A 19,175-nucleotide genomic window follows, 5' to 3' on the forward strand; every position below is an offset into this window, starting at 1 on the left:
CTGCCCAAAATGTTCTCTTCTCCAGTTGTTTAAAAACTCCTGACTCTTAGCAGAGAGAGTTCAGACAAATAGGGGGATTTACCATATCTTGGTTAACTTGGAAGAAAACAGTGTAATCCATCTTTTGTTCAATTTGTAGTAATGAACAGTTTCAGGGCTTGTGCTATGAAGTGTAGTTTCAGTAGACTGGATATATAACATAAACCAAGTCTCAAAGCACCAAGAAAGGGCCCGGAATTTGACCATTTAATGTGCCATGAGATTAAAAACAACAACAACAGATAGAGTCACTGCAGAGACTACAAGGACCTAATGCTTCCAGTTTATTACATGTATATGCTTTCCAAAAATACCTAATCAATTAAATGTTCAAAGGTCTAGGTAGAACATCATGTTAAAAACAGTGACCCTTTCAAGAAGAGGAATAGTCCTTGAGCATAAATATAAGTTTAGATCTGAGGTAACCAGGGGAAGTGTCCTAGTGATGAGTCAGAAAGAGAACTGGAGGCACCTCAGCTCCTGTGTAGACTGAGTCAGTGTGGTGTCGTAGGGCCCGCCTCATTTCATGCCCCGGCCTTCACTTGCTCTGGGACTTACTGGACAGTTTCTTTCCTCTTACTCTCCGTATCTGTAAAATGGGATAAGAACAACTACCCTTCAGAAGTTTGGAAGGATTAGATGAAACTACATACATAAAACACTTCCCAGTGTCTGGCCCAAGTTCATGCACTAGTCTTCCTCCAAGTCCTTCTACTTACCACCCCTGAGGAAAGAAAAATTGCTGTGTGGGGTCATTCTCGCCAGAGTAAGCTAGCAAGTACAGTTACTTTTAAAAATTTCTGCTACCTTTAAATTAATTGCCTTTTATAAGGAATTTTAAAGTTTCATCCTAAGTTTTAAAACACTAATTAAATTCACTATTATAACAAAACTGTAAAAGGAAATTAAAATGGAATCAATTTTAAAGTTTGATTTTATTTAAATTTTAACGGTACCGAATATTATCTATCTTTTGCAGTAGGAACCCTATAGATACGAATCATAGGCATACTAGGTATGACTGATATTGAAATCTGCTTACTTCTGTGATATTTTTTAGGAGAAAATTATCTTAATAAAAATACTCAGGACAAAGTTATCAATGTAAATATGTGTTGCATTTTTTTGGTGAATAGTTAGGAAGCAAAGTATTTTTAGTGTGCTAATCTGAAAGATGAGAGAGAACGCTTTAAAACTCAAAATGATACGGCTAACATTTGCCACAAACGTGGTAGTTATTAATATTTAAATAATAAAAAATTTTTAAAAATTATCTATTTGAACTTTTATCACTTTGTTTTCCTGAAATTAATAAGGGCTAAATAAATATATTTTGGCACGAGGAAATATAAAAACTTGTGAGGATTTCATCAGGTGGAAACAGAGGAATAATTGGTTCTCATTACCAGGATTAGCTGAAGTATTTCAGTAAATCTTGCCATGGTACAGAAGCAGCAGGTATCTGAGAGACTGTTCTGGTGGTAGCTAAGACTAAAAATTACCTTTAGTCTAGGTGATAAGGATGGGAAATTGAAAAGCAGTAACAGGTTACATAAAAGTACTCTTAACATATAAGGTACAATAAAATGATTAGCATTCAGTCTATATAAAGAGCATTTACAAATCAATAAGAAAAAGAAGCATGGGACACAAACAGGAAATTCGCCAAAGAAGTGCAATAGTCTCACCAGCATTTAGATAACCACAAAATAAAACAAAGTCAGATTGGCGAAATTGGAAAGTTTGATAATATATAGTGTTGATTAAGGTGCAGAAAAATGGATTCTCTTCTGGTCAATGTGAAAATTGACTCAGCTACTCAAATATGTATTTGTTAAAATAAGAAACACGTATATCCAAGGGCCTATTTGACTTCTGCTTATCTACCCTAAAAGACCTTTTGTACTTCTATGCAATGTATTCACACACGTTTGCTCGCTGCAACATCATTTATAATCATGAGAGACTGAAAGCAAATTAAGTTCCCTTCCAGACAGAAGTGGCTAAGTAACTATGATGTATGCTGAACATGTAGTACTATATAATAGTGGTTATAAAGAATGGGCTAGAACTGTGTGTGTTGAGAAAAAAGAATCTCCATGACAGAGTCATGAGGGAAAAAAAAATGTAGCACAGCCTTATAAGGTGTCATTTATGAAAACATTGAAAAGAAATGTTTCATGTTTCATGAAAACATGAAAAAATGAGAAGAAAGAAAGAAAACATTAGTAATACTATAGATTTTCTACAGTAGTAGCTTTCAAACTCTTTTGGGAATAAGCGAACCTCAACACAGTACACGTTTTATATCACAACTGAGTGGACCTACTATGTTCAATGCACTCTGAAATTTTTCTATTCTGTCTCATTTCATTCCATCTCATTCCATCCCATATATCAAAATGCTGGTCTTGACGCATTAAACTGTTTTCAGGATTCAATCACCCTTGAAAAATACTGTTGTGAAAGTACCCAGTTATGTATGTAAATGGATAGAAAAGTAACTGGAAGCTGATATCAGGTACAGCTGATCCAGCTCTGGAGAGGCGCTGAGGGGTGGTGGTTCCAGGGAACCTCAAGGCTTTTATGTAATGCCTAGGTTGTTTTTATGTTCATTTTGCTTGCTTTACATCGGGCATGTGTTATTCTTTATTTTTTTGGTGAATAAATCTAAACTATTTTTAAAAGTCAAAGATTTACTGGGTTGGAGGGAGCAGAGGTCAAAAGGTCTTAAGAAAAAATTGTTAAGCTGCATTGCATAACTGAGTAGTTCAGAAGACAGGCATTCTAGCTAACTATTTCTGTTTTTGTATTTAGGGCCACAGATGAGCACATTCTTGTGGCAAGGTAGAGTCAAACCCGTGTGATATCCCACTCGAAATGTCATCACAGTCTAAGAACTCTCTGCCACGCTGTGAGATTTTAACTTGTGAAATATATCCACAGATCAATAACATAAAGTAGTACTAGCACATAGTTGATCAAAAAAATCAAACCCTCCAGTTTCAGAAAATGTGAAGGTAATGTTGCCGTAACAACCTTCTCTTGGCCACGTTACATGGTCTGTAGTTTTCAGTATTGGTCTAGAAAAACAAATAGCTATGTTGTAAGAATCATTTCTGTAGGAAACACCACTGTAGAAAATAATAGGACATATGTAAACTTGGCTATCTCTATAGGCTGGAGCAGATACCTCCAGCCTTGTGTGTTCTATTTTAGAGCTACCTTTCTGACCTATATTCACACTTTTACCCTAAGGGTAATTTATTAAACCTCATCTTAATAGTCAAGTAATTGATGATTTAAAGGAGTTAGACACACTGCCTAGGGGAGATAGATCCTTTCAATTTCAAACACTTAGTCAAGGTATTAAATGCAGATAAACTACAATTATATTATTTTTTATAAGAATTTCTCAACTAACTCAGTAAAGATGCCTGTAAACAAAGTAATATTTCTTTAAATGTTCTGTTTATTTTCTTTTTTGTGTTTGTGTCTAAATATAAATTGTCACATGCTCATAATAAAATAGGTTGAATCTTTTAATGACCACATTAAATTTTCTCTGCAAATGTTTTGAAAACAATTTTATGGTAAAATATGCAAGCTTTCTCAGAAAGCATTTATATAAGACTCATTTTTCAGAATTTTAGCTATTGCTAAAGCAATGATTATGTTCACATTTAATTTCATAGAGGCTCAAGGTCGTATGGAGTGAAGAAAAGAGGGACTTTGGAGCTTTTCTTTTAAAAGGGGTAATCGGCAAGAGTATTATTGGAGCAATCATGCTATGGGTCAGAGGGAGGGAGAGCAAGAGGAGGAGGAACCTGGGGAAGGTGGAGAGGATAATATATATCCACATATCTGAAGTGTCTCTTCAGTTTTTCTTTTTCTCCAATGTGGACCTGAGGGTGAGAGGGGGCAGAGGGGGCCTTCTGGCCCATCTAGAGGTTAAGGCCATTTCTTTAAAGAGTTTTAAAGTTAAGAATGGACTACTTGTGGCTATGATATATGAAGGTGGGGAAGCCACTCATATGCAGTTTGACACGAAGCCAGCCTCAAACTGTGAAAGTGGAGTGGCAGTATGATGAGAAGTCAGGATAAGTTACCAATGTGTCTTATTTAGAGCTAGAGAAACATCCAGGTGAACATTATAATTTGTAATAATCAAGGGTTACAGTAACCTTTAAACCCTTATTACAAATTGTGTATTTTTTTGTTTGTTTCTGGGTTTTTTTTCCTCTGTAAGATTGCCTATTCGGTGTTTGTGTTAGTAGTTTTACTAAAATTAGTTTTAAAATATGATATTAAGGGCATAATGACTTTAAAATGTAAAAGCCTGATAGTCTGTTAACTGCACATATCTGAAGCCCAGCTTTTCAAAGGCCACAGTATCCAAAGCACCACTGACTCCTGGTGGCAGCCTGGTGTAATCGCAGGCAAAATTTCCAGGAGTATTTTTAATTGTTATAAAAGGTAACATTGTTATGTTACTCAGAAGTCATATAAGTAAAAGGAAAAAGCGCATACCATATTGTAAAATATGGAAGTGTTACAAGGTCTCTGAATATTATCTCATTGGTAGGATCAAGATTTTAGCTTAATTATTTTTTCAGAATTTTACCCCAAGTTCTACTAATATTTTCTACTAAATATTTTTGAAAGAGAAAACCAGGATCTTGACTAACTGCAGAATTTATCATCCACAGCATCTGCAGGGATTGCTGTGTCCCAGAGGAAAGTACGACAGATCAGTGATCCTATTCAGCAGATCTTAATTCAGCTGCACAAAATCATCTACATCACACAGGTCAGTATGCTAGCATTTTATTTCCTTTTCATCTTAAGTACAAGTTTGATGGTAATGTCGTTGAAGAACTACTTTGTGGAATTTTAAATTGGAACGAATGCTCATTTTTATTATCTCCAACTGCATATATTTGGGAACGCTTTGGCTTAGCGGCAGAGCTAGAGCTGGAAAGGTTGTAGGGTATAAAAAGCAAATATGGCAGTTTCCCCCTATGACTCATAACCTACTCTTTTGTCCGTGTCCCACCAAAAATAAATTTCAACACAAATGGCCCTTCATTATGGGGGTGAAAGTGGGGACAGGGCTGGGTTTTGAACAGCCTCGCTACAGGAAAGAAAAACTAGTGCCCACTGAGGAATCCTGAGGATGCCGGGTTAAAACTAGGACCTCTCAGAGGAGTCAAGATGGTGGAGAAGCAGGGGGACCAGGATTTCCCTTATCCCTCACACACAGCAGTATTGAGGTCAGAACACTTGGAATACCCAGAAAGTCTATCTCCGGAGTGACAGAAAAAATCTCCACAGATGGAGGGAGACAGATTGGCGGGACAGTGGTGCGTGTATGCAAATTGGGGGAGACAAAACAGTGTGGGCACAGAGGGAGGGATCCCCTTCTGTGGAGAGACAAAAGGAAGAGAAAGAGAAGCTGTGGATTGCAGTTTTGTGTTAGGACAAGAGAAAAAGCGCTCTGGACCACGGACTGGAGAATGAGAAATACGGAGAGTGCCAGTCTCTACTTTGCAAACAGCCTTAGGAGCTGAAGATCAGAGTTTTCAAAAGTGCATGACTTTCTCCGGACTGAAGCCGCTAAGTGTGTGTGTGCCTGGAGGGGAGGGGAGCCAGCCCTGGGTCGAGGTAGCGATCTCAGGAGTGCGCTGGGAGAAAACGGTTCCCTCCCTGAGTACTGTGAGAAGAGGGTATACTGCCCCCCCAAGAACAAAAGACCCTGCAGGTGCCAGCCAAAGGCCCTTTATCAGCAGGGCTGATTGGCATTTCCCCAGAACCAGGTCTGCGTGGTGTGCGATCCTTTAAGACATTGGGTTTTGAATCCCTTCTGAGCGCCTAGGGGGTGCGGGAGACTGTGGAGCAGGGCAAGCTGACTGCCCCCCACTACTCTGTGAGGGCTGCCTGAGCAGCATGGTTTGAGACGCCCAGTGGGGAGGAGAGATTGGGTGTCACCATTTTCTCCCCAACACCGACACGGTGGGGCTTCAGGGCACGGCGCAGCGGGTCCAGTGGAGGCTGGACCCCCTTACACCAAGCCCCGCCTGTCCGTGCCTGGTAACTGCGCATCTACTGGAGTGAGACTGACACTGGGCAAGCCAGACGGCCTCGCCTCCAGACCCACACAGCCACCGGTTCCAGACACCAACAGACAAGTGTCCTGCCATTTTGTATGTTAGTCCGTTGCTCTTTTTTTCCCTCTCTCTCTCTTTTCTTTCCTTCTCTGTTCTCTTCTTCTTCTTTCTACCCTCTTCTTTTTTTTCTTTGGAATGAGGCTCATAGTTTCTGATTTGGTTTTTGGTCAGTTCTTCTTGTGTGTGTGTATACATATATACACGAAGTTACCAAAGCTAATCAAGGTCTTAATGTTAATAAGAAAAGAAATTTTTGTAGATGACGTGTAGGCATATGGATGAGAAAGTAACTAGCATTTTGGAGTCTAAGATTGCATGTCTTATGCAGTTCATTTGTGCATTCATTCATTCATTTGACATATAATCATTAGGTGCCTACTATCAGATGCCACTGTTCTATGCATTTGTGACGTATCAATGAGCAAAACATATAAACATTTACTCAGTCTAAGATCCAGAGAGCCAATCTTATGACTCTGTCACTTGCCAATTGTAGCGATTCCAATTATATGTTCGAGGACTAAAGAGAAATGCCACCAGGTCGGTGGACCGAATGGGCCCACTGTAAGTCACACTGGGCTAATACACTTACTCTCTCCCCAAAATCAAACAAACAAAACAAGCCAACAAGCCAACAAACAAAAATCCATGCTGGTTGGTGTATGACGGTGGCATTATGATAATAAATGGCTGTAGGTCTCTTTGGGCCTCAGACTTGGAGGAAAATGTATAGTGTATACTTATATCAGTGTTTCTGGGCCCTTCCTAAAGGAGTCCCAGCTATTCCCCCCTAATCAAGGGCTTTGGGTCTTTAAATTGACCTAGGTATAGAAATTGCATGAGAGGCTGTGACTGTCCACTGTGGCGACGGCAAATCGGGTCAGATTTTTGTCTACCAGACCCAGAGTTTCCTTTCTGTTATTTGGATTAAAGAATACTCCAGTATTCTGAGCCACCACCAAAGACCACTGGGGTCAAAGCACTCTAATTTAACAGTGCATTCCTCCCACCCTTTCTGGTAAATGCTTCTAACTGTCACTGGTGGGTAAATGGCGTCCCTTGGCCTCTGCTTCTTTGGGATCACATCATCCCCGTTGGGATCCTATATTTTCAGTGTTGTACCTGGCCTACAAAGGAAAGCAGCGGTAGAGATTTTTAAGGATGCTGGTGCTCCCGTCTCTAATGTACTTCTCCATACCTTAGTGACAGGAGTGGCTTCTGAGTATTTTTGCTGAACATAATTGGGGAGTGAGTGTGCAGGTCACACATGATAAATGGCAGGTCCTCAAGCCTTTGGATTCCCTCCTCCACATGTCAGGGTAGCTCTGGCATTTTACCCCCATTAAACGAAGGTCACCATTGAGTTGGAGTGGTAGAGCATGCCAACCAAGTAAGCAGTTACCTTCAGCTGCAGGAACTAATACACTAAATCTGGACTCTCTAGTAAGAGCACCCATATGAATGAATTCAGCCTGAGTTAGTGTGGTGTTTCACCCTTCTGGGCCTAAAACCCTTTGAATCTACTACACATGTTCCCTGCGTTGCTGCTGGTACAAAGTAGCAAAGTCTTGCAATTCTGACAGGTAAGCTATTTCCTTCTGGGTCATAGTGTGCACCAGTTCCCCTGCATCATGTCGAGATATGGCCCACGTGACGGACTTGACCCTCGTTGTTGTGGGTCTTAGGAGGAATAAGCATTCCTTTTTAAGATCTCACTCCTCATCTATCCCGGATGAGGTTAGTGTAGAGTTTTCAAGCAAAAGAAGGCTGGTCTCCTCAGACACAGAGTGACAAGCTACTTCCGCTGGCAATAATGACTCAGAGTGACAGGACTGTCCGTTTTATCTGGATCCAACAAAGTGTCCCTATTTCAAGCTTTAGGATCCTATTCTTTTTTCTAACTTTCACATGAAAACCTCAGCAAAGTAGGCATTCAACTGACGTTGTAATTTAGCAACCTGCCCAATTAAATTTGTATCTGATTATCAGCCGTATCTGTGCTGTGGTAGCAAGAAAATCACAGGCTCTTTTAGGGCTATCGTGGAATCTCTCTGGGGCTCAGACTATGATGTGAGCCAAGAGTTCAAGGACCCAAGCTTGTCATTTTTTTTCCTAAGTGCTCTGATGCACTTTGAAGAATCCATCCCACAACGCAGTCCTTGTGGTCTTCCTACTTCGTAGTGCAGCAGCCACTCAGGCTTCCAGGGCACTTCCTACAGTTGGCTCTTTATCATGGTGATACTTGATCAATTGTGATGCCACTGCATGTCATGGGCTATCAGCGTCCTGTGTCCTGTGGCAAAATTCAGCACTGGGCTCGGTTCCAAGGGCACAATCAAACCAAGTCCCAATTCCCATCTGTATGGGTCCTTCTTCTGGGACCTTGCTGGAGCCTAATCTGTTATCAGTGAGGGTCCAGTTAGGAGACAGAAACCACACAGTAATTTCAATAGGGAAGATTTAATATAAAGAATTACTAAAAGTTATTAATAGTAACAGTATTATTTAAGAAGGAGGGGAAGAGAGTATCTAAAGAATATAGGAAGAGCAGCTATGGAAGTCACTATTTATAGGGCTGAGGCAGAGCATCCAAGAAAGGAAGAAAAGAGGACACTCCCATCCTGGGCTCAGGTCCAGACCTCATCGGAAAGATCAGAGAAATCCACTGAGATGCTGTGCTAGAGAAATTTGCAGGAAGCCTTCCCCTGGGGGGTTAGGGCAAGTAATCCATGCTGAGCTGTCATGCTGTGGAACTTGCTGGAAATCAGCACGTGTGGCTTGGGCTGGGAAATACCCTCTATGGGACCAGAGGAGGCTTCCCACTGGTAGGTAGTCCATGGAACGTTCTGGGAAGCTGCCTATAGGATTGGTGCCAGTGAAACTGTCTAGGGGTAAGCACCACTCTGGTTTCCCCTTGGCTGCTGACCACTCAGTGCTGCAGGACTGGGGCAAGGCGGGAGCATCACTGGGACCAGAAAGTCAAGCACCGTTCTCCTCCAGCATCCCTCGAGTGCTCTCTCTCTCTACAGACAGAGCCCAGCATCCTGGCAAGGGAGAAATTCCACTGTCACATGCAGGGCACCAAAGGGTGAATTTGGAGCCGAGAGGCAACAAGCAGGCAACTGTCACACTTGGGCTGGGGGACTAGGCAAGGGACTCCCTTCTGTGGGACCTACCCACCTCTGAGTTCTCACTGCTTCCCCTTTGGCTTCTCCCTAGCCTGGCTCTTACCTGTCACATTTTCCCCCAAATCTGCTATTCCTTCCAATCACTCTTAGGGCTAGCCTTTTGGGACTCAAGAGTCTGAAACTGATTACTTTTTTCCTCCATTTTCTGCCGTCAACCTTTCCCTTAGGCAATCCCACCGAACTGTCTACCTGATTAAATGAAAGAGGGTGAAGGGGTACAAGGAAATATGAGGGGGATGTAGAAAATTGGTTAATAAATCAAAACATAATCTGCCATATCTCTATTGAGTAAAGATATTATATTCAAAAATGCATTTCCATTTAAATGCTGATGTAGAAATATGGGGAAGCATTCTTTAGTGTTAAGGAAATAGCTTTAAATAGCTTATTGATTACCTCAATGCTTAACTACTAAATTGAGAGAAAATATACTTTGAAATTTAAATATAGTTTCCATATGCCTGTCTTGCTAATTTTTATATAATAAAAAACTTTTTGATGGATGTGTTCCATTTCTTTGTTGGATTTCAAAGTAATGTTAAAGCAAGAATGAAATGATTATAAATATCTTATTATTTTGCTCTCACACTTCAGCATAACAAATGATTTCATATTTTTTGGCAAGCTGGCATTCCTTGCTACAAGTTCAGATGTAACCATTGTGGTTTTTTTGTTTTTGTTTTTGTTTTTTTTATTTATTTTTGGGACAGAGAGAGACAGAGCATGAACGGGGGAGGGGCAGAGAGAGAGGGAGACACAGAATCGGAAACAGGCTCCAGGCTCTGAGCCATCAGCCCAGAGCCCGACTCGGGGCTCGAACCCACGGACCGCGAGATCGTGACCTGGCTGAAGTCGGACGCTTAACCGACTGCGCCACCCAGGCGCCCCACCATTGTGGTTTTTAAAATGTATTTCTAGAATACTTGAAAGTTTATGACATTGCAAATAGGAAGGAATGTTTCCCTTTTGGGGAACTTTAAATTATCATGCCAGCCCAAGACAATGCCTTTCAAATGAAGGAGATAAAAACAAGTCTGAACATGATACCTTCCTATTTGCTACAGGTGGAAGGCCAAGATCAGTCTTCTCTGTCTGCTAATTCCAAAGGAAATCTGCTGAAAGTAAATCTGAATCAACAAACGAGCACACAAACAAACAACTCTTCTTGTCCCCATGTTTATTTCCTAGTCAGACTCCTTGGTGGGCTCACGCCTGTGGTAGCTGCCGTGAATTGCAGGACCTCACCCTTCCCGACAACCCGCAGATAACCTTACAGGGGACACTCTGGGCTGATGGTGGCCTTTCCTATCCAGTTTCCATGGAGACAGATCTTGGAAATCATCTAAAAGCAACTATTGTAAAAGGCAGGATGTTAAAATCCTTACGCTGCCTTCACTGATTTGACATCTGCTTTTATCAAAACTGAGATGGTAATCTTAAGACACCCAGCTGAGAATAAAATCAGTGGTTCATTTCCACTGCTGGAAACCAAAATCCATCTCCGGGCACATACGGTGACCAAGGTACATATGTTACCTTTTAATATGAGTCTCTGTGTGTTGTTGCTTAGCTGAGACCTATGCAGCCAACTTATGCTTTGGATTTAATTCTGTACTCAGAATCCGATGACTTGGTTAAAGAAATGCTTTGAAAATCAGCACATAGCAACTTTTAAAAATCAAACATCTGTCTCCTAGAGCACAGACGGGCAGTTAGGTGGACCAGCTTCAGACTGCCATCTTAACAACCACAATTGTTGCCGATAGAACAAAAACTGTGGCTGGGAACAGCTGTCCCTCAGCTGAAGTTATACTCTGGCTGTCATCAGTGGAACAAACTGCTCTTTTCAGCAATAGTCGTAGATGGAATTGGAACCCTCCTTCCTGTCTCTTATCTGGGTCTCCTGGTTCCTAATGGCAAGGGGGATAGATTACCCCGGATTTAGGGTAAAGCCATGCATCCAAGTGGACTCGTGTTTTCAGGGTTTGCGGATTCTAAGAGAAAGCTTACATTTTGTGCCTTTATTTTGATAATGATCTTTGAATTTTTGTTAGCATTTAGGGAAATCTCCTTTTAGGCGATAATATATCAAAATAATTTGTTTTTACAGAAAAGATGTTATTTAAGTCACTTCAAATGGGGCACTCTCCATTATTGCTGGTGTGCACTAGGTATTCTTAGAGACACTAGAGAATGTATCTTTAAGAAGTATCCCTACATCATGCAAGTTCAAGACTCTGGTATAGAACATGGAGATCAGATTTCATCTTTTCTGTTGTTACTTTGGGATGGTAAAAACAAAAAATAAGCTCTTAGATGTGTGGTGTTGAGAGACTCATCTTTTCTAGAATCAGTTTCTCCATCAGTAAGATTCGGGTAGCTTCTGGGACTATTGCAATGAAGGAAATAATGTATGTGGAGTGTTTGTAAAGTGTTACACTGTAGAAATACCAGTGGTGGTGTGTGTGCTCTGGGATAAGGGTTGTGTTAGAAGAGGCACCAACTCAGTCGTTATGCATGTTACATAATGTCTTGAAGCTCTGATTTCCTTACTTATAACACAGTAGCTGCCTTACAAGTTTATTGTGGGGAGAAAAGGGACATAATGCACACAAAAGAGTAATCATAGTAACTGGCACATAAGAATCATAGGTGTTAATATTCTATTCTTAGTATTATAGTTCTTGTATATAGTATAGTATACTTACTTCTTCAGCAATTGAACTATGTATCATTCTGCGCAAAATTTTAAATTCTTCCATGAAAATTTTAAGGATGGGGTGCTGGCTATCGTGATAATTATTCCAATAAGTAAAATAGCTTTCTCTAATACTGTCTCGTGTATGAATCTTAAGTCGACTGTTAACTTATTCAAGAAAGCTTTTATGAGAATTAATTCAAGCAATCAGGAGCAATAAAAGCAATTCTGAGTTAATTAGAGGCTTATCAAGTTAAATGAATAGCAAAGGATTTTAAGACTATTTGAATTAGCAATCCGGTAGTGACAGCTGCCAGTGCTGGGGTTAGTCTCTTTCAAAGGAACCTGTGGACCCACTGGTACTTCACACCTTCAAAAGTCCGCTGTGCAATTAGGTGGATCACAAAAGGCTTGCTGCCGCTCTTTGGAAATTGGAATCGTGCGAGGCAACAACTAGACGGTCCTGGGCCAACACTGCCCTCTGGTGTTTGATTTAGGGAAGTGGCAACTTCCCGTGGGTAAGGGTAGGGAATTCTCAAAACCAAAAAGATATCTCCAGGCACTTCTCCCATCCACTCCTCTCTAACCAATCCCCTTGCTAGAAAGGTGTGCACAGGACCCTTCCCTTCTTTGTCTGGTCCCACTCTTAAGTTAAATTCATTACTTTTGCTAATCTGTCATGCACACATGTATCACTTATACTCATTTTCCTTCTCATCTGTCTTCCAACCATTTGCTTATTAATGCCAAGAAATCTCTCTCTCTCTCTCTCTCTCTCTCTCTCCCTCACCCTCTCCCTCTCTCTCTTTCTCTCCCTCTCTCTCTGTCCACATTTATTTCCCCTTTCATTCCATGTACAAGGACAATAATTGTGACCATTTGCTGGGGATAAGGAGAGTGATTCAATTACATCTGGAGCAAGGTACAAGAATGCTCTAGTTCTGAAATAAAAAGAGCTCATTATAGATTCAATGCTGTCAACTTACAGAACCTTCCAGAGTATACTAAAGGACTTCAGATCCTCCAGCAGAATCTTGGTTCCTCTGTAATTAAGCCTGCTTTGACTCAAGTAAAATCAAAGGATTGACTAGGATTACAGATGGTGCTGTTAAAACATTTTTCAATTACATTGTTTTTCTGTTTATGGCATTACAGTGCTTCATAATGGGTCCCACATTCTGTTGTGTCTGGGCTGATGAACAGTTTTTCTCTGGGTATAAGAAGCCGTTGTGAGCCCCCATTGACCCCATTCATTTCTCTATTACCTTTTATACATTCCCCTGCTTCATGTAACTTGAATGAATGGACATTCCTTGTAGCCAGGATATGGTAAGTTACACTACACTAACAGATACACCCGAAATCTCTTTGCTTGGCACAGCAGTGGTTTATTTCTCACTCAGCTAAATTTGGGCGGGTCAGGTGGCCCTCCTCCATCTTGTGGTTGTGCCATCTGGAACGGATGGACGCCAAGCTCCTTGCCCAGGACAGACAGGGATGGAGGAGAAGGATGCCGTCTTTGAATTGCCACATCCTCGGAGTGACACATTTTTAGTGGCCAGAGGAGTCACGTGGCACCAAACCTAAACAGTAAGAGAGTATAGAAAAATGGAATGGGGGGGTAAATAATTGCCACTGCCACATTTGTCTCCTTTTGGTCTGAATCTTTAATTCTATTCTTGTATTTTTGTTGGCTGGATTTGTTTTATTTTGTTTTTAATCTTGAGAGCGCCTACTACTACATCTTCCTTCCCACTTAGCCATCTCTTTTCTTAATGATTCTTTTTCCTCTCCTTCCAAATCCTCTCCATATTTTAAACAAACCAAATGTTATTTCCACTCTGAGACTACTTATCATTCTGACCCTATTTCTTTGCTCTATTATCCTTCTTCCAAACTTTACTTCAACCCTCTGTGCTTCTCAGGTTCTTTGGTTTCCTTGTGTAAATTCAACCTGCAGATCTCTACAAAATCAATGTTTTGAAATCTCCAATTTCACCCAGTTGCCATATTTTCAGAGATTTCAAAGTGACTTGCTACTAAGTTATTAAATCCAACTCATCCTGGCACAGCCCTGATGTATACTAATTCATTCTTTTCTTCTTGACAAGATTGGTCCCTACAGTCTGATCTCTATGTGAATATCAGGAGCGCTCACAGACAGGCATTTGACTTCGTAGTGCAGATATGTGCTTCCTGTTCCAAAGTGTCACATCCTTCAAGAGTGCCTGTGTGGCTCAGTCGGTTGAGCATCCGACTCTTGATGTCAGCTCAGGTCAGGATCCCAGGGTCATGGGATCAAGCCCTGCGATGGGCTCCGTACTGAGGGTTGAGCGTGGAGTCTGCTTAGGATTCTCTTTTTCTCTCCCTCTGCCCCTCTCCCCAGCTCGTGCTCACTCTCTCTCTAAACAAACAAAAACAAAACACAAAACATAAAACACAAAGCATCAGATCCTTTAGGACCTTGGTCAGGTTGTTTAGCACAATTCTGGGCATGACATAGCACGTAAACATCTGACAGAATGCATCCTTCCTCGTGAAGTCTGTTCTTTGCAAAATTCAATTTATATGTGCAATTTAGGTTTTATATGAAAAATAATACCAAGAAAATGAAGGAACAATAGTATAAATGGAAGCAGCCTTTTGAAAGAGAGAGGAGTAATATATTCCTTCTGGATTGCGGAATGAAAAATTATCACACCTAGTCATGATATTTGGAGTCAAATTTATATTCTTATTTAGTCCTGTTGAATTCGTATTATTACACTGACCCTCAGTAAATTCTTCCAGGAGTCGTCTGTACAGTGTTAACAATTTGCTTACAATAATTGTTTTCTCATTTTATGCAGCTTCCTCCAGCTTTGCACCACAATTTGAAAAGAAGGGTTATAGAGAGATTCAAGAAATCCCTCTTCAGCCAGCAGAGTAACCCTTGCAATTTGAAATCTGAAATTAAAAAGGTACCGTATTCTACATATAGGAATTCTTCTTTGGCTAACAAAAACACATCGGAAGAGTTAAATTTTTATACCTTCTCTGCTTTGTACTTTTTAAAGTCTATCTTCTATTAAAGGATACTATCGTTATTTGTTTTGGTCCTTCCAAGCTGTATAAAAAAGACACCATAAACCGGGGAGCTTATAAACAGCAGAGACTGCTCTCAGTTCTGGAAACTGACTGCCCAATATCAAGGTGCCAGCACGGTCATGTTGGATACAAGCCCTCTTCCCAGTTGCAGACTTTTGACTTCTCCTATCCTCACGTGGCAATTGAGGCAAGGAGACTCTCTGGGGCCTCTTTATAAGGGCACTTTTTTATAAGAGCACTTCCATGAGGGCTCTGTCTTCGTGACCGAATTACCTCACAATGCGTCAATACCATCACTTTGGGGGTTAGGTTTCAACATACAAATTTGAGGGGACACGAACATTCAGACCACAGCACTGCTTATGATACTAAATCAAGGTTATCTTTGCCTCTAATTTTCTCACCTTTATTTCTGGGGCCATCATCTCAGAAAACGAATAGAAAATTGCTTCAGTATGATTACATGTTTTCCAAAATAAATGTTATTAAACATCTTTAATTAAAAATATACTTTAGCCTTTTGAAAAAGAATTCTGTTTTTTAAGAGAATGTAATATTTTATTAGAACATTCTCTAGGAAGCCCCTTAATTGAGCTGTACCACCCAAACAAGTCATTTAACTGGATGAAGCTGTGATTTTTATCACCTAGGAGGGTGGAATGAACCACTGTTGACCCCCGACCACCATGGGGAGGAGGGACACTGACCACCTGCTCCTGCACAGTTGAAAACCCACATATAACTTGTGACTTTCCCAAACCTTCATTACTAATAGCCCACTGTTGAAAGACTTGCCGATAGCATAAATAGTGGATTAAAACACATTTTGGAAGTTATATATTATATACTGTATTCTTACAATAAAGTAAGCTAGAAATAAAATCATAAGGAGGAGAAAATACATTTACAGCACTGCACTGTGAGAAATCCAAATATTTGGACCCATGTAGTTCAAACCCATGTTGTTCAAGAGCCAACTATATTTTTAAGTTTTTCCCCTAGACCTTGGGTGTTAGTAAATGTTTCTAATTATACCCACGAATATTAAATCACAAAAAGGTTAAATCAACCGGATGGAAAGAAAATTGTCTATCTCTGATTAGCACGACTGGAGAAGAGGAAATCCCTCTGTCCTGGTCGGTAGCCATTTCGATATAGCCCTTGGAGCTGGTCACAAGCTTCCCTTTTCCTGTCCCCGAAAGACCCCAGGCCCTAGCGGTTTGGGCCTGTTCCAATTTTATACGTACATTTGTAAAGTTTTACCTACACTTAAACTTTGAAACCATCATGCCGCCAATGCTCTTTTTCTTTAGAGTTTCTTTTTCCTTTAATGGATCCAGTCTTAAGCATAAATGTACTCCTTATTCAGGCAGTATGATGGGCCCTTTGATACGAAATGCAAACAGTATGTGTTTGCTCTGTTACCTTACATCAGCGGCGTCTGCCGACACACACACAAGAGATGGAAAAACAGACACGGCAGCAGGTAAACAGAACATAAACCCTACCTCATCAGAGATCCAAGAGCGCAATTTCTTTCATGGGCTGTGTTGGCAAATGAGGCCAAGAAACAAAGCTCAAGTAGATCAAACAGAAGTGGATGAGACTGTGGATATTTATTTTTATGATATTTACATATTGCATCACGAATACCAATAAATGTATTTTAGGAAGACAGAGCCTCAAGTCTCCCATGAAAACATTACATGTTGCTAGGTTTTCATATTCTTATTAAAATGATATGCAGAATAATCCACTTTGTATACAAATTTAGTTTAACAGAAATCCCAGCTTTAAGAGATCAAAGTGCCTGCATCACAGCTTGCACGAAGGTTCCCTCCCCTCCCCCACACCCCCCCCCATTGTTGAGATTTTCCACCAGTGCATGTCCTTCCTTAAAGCAGAGTATTCTCTCTTCCGTCACTTAGATTTTTGGTTTGCATCCCTTTCTTGCTGGCTTTCTTTTCTGTCCAGACAGAAAAAAGATGCTCTTTTGTTAAACCGACCCCACCACCTTGTAGGCCCTCCTCTGTACAGTGGAGGCTTCTCTCAGAGCACTTAACCTTCTGCCCTTGGTCTGGGGAATAAAAGGGGATTAATGGGGGTGGTCAAGGACATTCAGGGAGCCCAGGGTGGCAGGGGAAGGGGGGGGGACGAACTCAAAGACTTATCCCTTTTCTCAACTTTGTTTAGAGGCACATTTCTCAGGTGAGGAATGCCATAGTCCCCTCTGACACTACAATCTTGCGGTGGTTCGTTCCATCACGGCGTATGCGCTCCTGATCATGGAGGCAGGCCTCCTCTCCTGTGCGCTAAACAAATCTGCCTGGAATATTAATACACTTCCTATTCTCCACCACTGAACTGAGAGGCCAGCTCCTCCATAAAAATCTCCCTCACTTTTCCCTGTACAGAATCAATCTCCCTTTTCTCTGTGCTTTTTTAGTTTACTCACATTGTTGTGTTTAAAGAGCTTTTTATCTGGCTTACATTTCTGTCTCTCCCAAAGGCAGCGAGTGTGTCGTATCCATCTTTGATTGCCCGTGGTCTTGCCCAGTGCCTGGCACATGATGGGGCTTAATGTATGATCGTTGAATAGAGAGTATATTCTATATTGATAAGTATGTTGTGTATAATATAGTCTATTTATTGATATATATAATATATGATATATGCTGATATATTTAATATTTATATTTTTATATGGATATAAAAAGAAGCCCTCCTGCCCTCCTCTAAACACAAATGAGAAAACTTTGTGACCTCTGTTTTTCACCCTTTCTGGTATAATCTTTTGTTAGTGACAATTTTTGTTTGGAAATGGATTTTTCATCCCCTATGTGATCTCGGTAGAGTGGCCAATTGGCCTTTGACTACTAACACAGTCACCTACATTGGGGCCATGGAAGAAGCAAGCAGTGATAGCATATAAAATGCATTTGATTTCCACCTTCCCCTCTGAAATCTGTTCTGAAATCCAGGGCCTCTACGTCTCCAGTTGGAGGAACAGTTATGGGATGATTGTGCCTGCCTTCTGATTAATGGCCTAAGACCCAGCAGGATATATAGAAGAGTGAAGAAGTGGGAAAAGCCCTTTTCTAAGAAACTAAGCTCTTTATTTATGACTTACTTCAGCGGATCTTCAGTCCGGTCTTCTCAATCTTGGCTAAAATTGTAGGAGAATACAGCATGTGATTGTATAGAGTTTGGGGAAACTAGGATTTTCAGCATGGGAGAAAGGAGAAATAGAAACAAGATAGAATATATTAATTCAATATACGTTTATATTGATAATATTTACATATTATCAATATAATATATAGATAATATTTATATATTATCTAGTTAATAATGTAGAATTGGAAATACCAATATGAATAAGTATGAATTCATGATAAATCTTTTCTTTTAAAAATATCCATATTTCGGGGCACCTGGGTGGCTCAGTCGGTCAAGCATCTGACTCCGGCTCAGGTCAGGGTCTTGTGGTTTGTGGGTTCGAGCCCCACATCGTCAGGCTCTGTGCTGACAGCTCAGAGCCTGGAGCCTGCTTCGGATTCTGGGTCTCCTCCTCTCTCTGTCCCTCCTTTGCGCATGTTGTCTCTCTCTGTCAATAATAAATAAACATTAAAAAAAAAAAATATATATATATATATATATATATATATACATATTTCCTAATATTTCCACTAAATTGTCTAGAAACTAAGCAAGCAGCGGAGAGCTCCCTGAGCACCCATGGCTCCTAGGAGATAGAGTGATTGCAAGGCTAGAACAGGAGCTGAATGAGATTAGAATGGAATGTCTTGACATAATAGAATGCATAGTGAGGATGCCATCAAGGATTACTGGGGATGTGTCAAAAGGACTCAGGAGCCAACTTAAAGAGGCTCCCGCTGGCTGTCTAGTGGATAATTAGAGCATCAGTAAGGATAATAACTGCAATGGATGGAAAGCCTTAAGTAAAGTTTCAACCTAAGAGTTCATGATAGTAAA

General features: G+C 40.6%; 1 protein-coding gene across 8 annotated transcripts in view; it reads left to right on the forward strand.

Moving 5' to 3' along the window:
* The window catches only part of NEK10 (NIMA related kinase 10), a 208,433-nt gene that overhangs the window by 175,931 nt on the left and 13,327 nt on the right, over positions 1 to 19,175 (forward strand). For 4 of the 8 annotated variants that reach the window (XM_047100309.1, XM_047100312.1, XM_047100311.1 and 1 more), the window contains 3 exons: positions 2,857 to 2,886; positions 4,749 to 4,849; positions 14,942 to 15,052. In XM_047100309.1, coding sequence (XP_046956265.1) covers positions 2,857 to 2,886; positions 4,749 to 4,849; positions 14,942 to 15,052 — 242 coding nt within the window. The remainder of the gene's footprint in view (positions 1 to 2,856; positions 2,887 to 4,748; positions 4,850 to 14,941; positions 15,053 to 19,175) is intronic. The other 4 variants (XM_047100316.1, XM_047100310.1, XM_047100313.1 and 1 more) reach the window with 1 other exon arrangement.

The sequence above is a fragment of the Lynx rufus genome, unplaced genomic scaffold (assembly GCF_022079265.1).
Source record: "Lynx rufus isolate CCGP_SWC_20201006 ecotype Redwood Valley unplaced genomic scaffold, mLynRuf1.p SCAF_5, whole genome shotgun sequence".
NCBI lineage: Eukaryota > Metazoa > Chordata > Mammalia > Carnivora > Felidae > Lynx > Lynx rufus.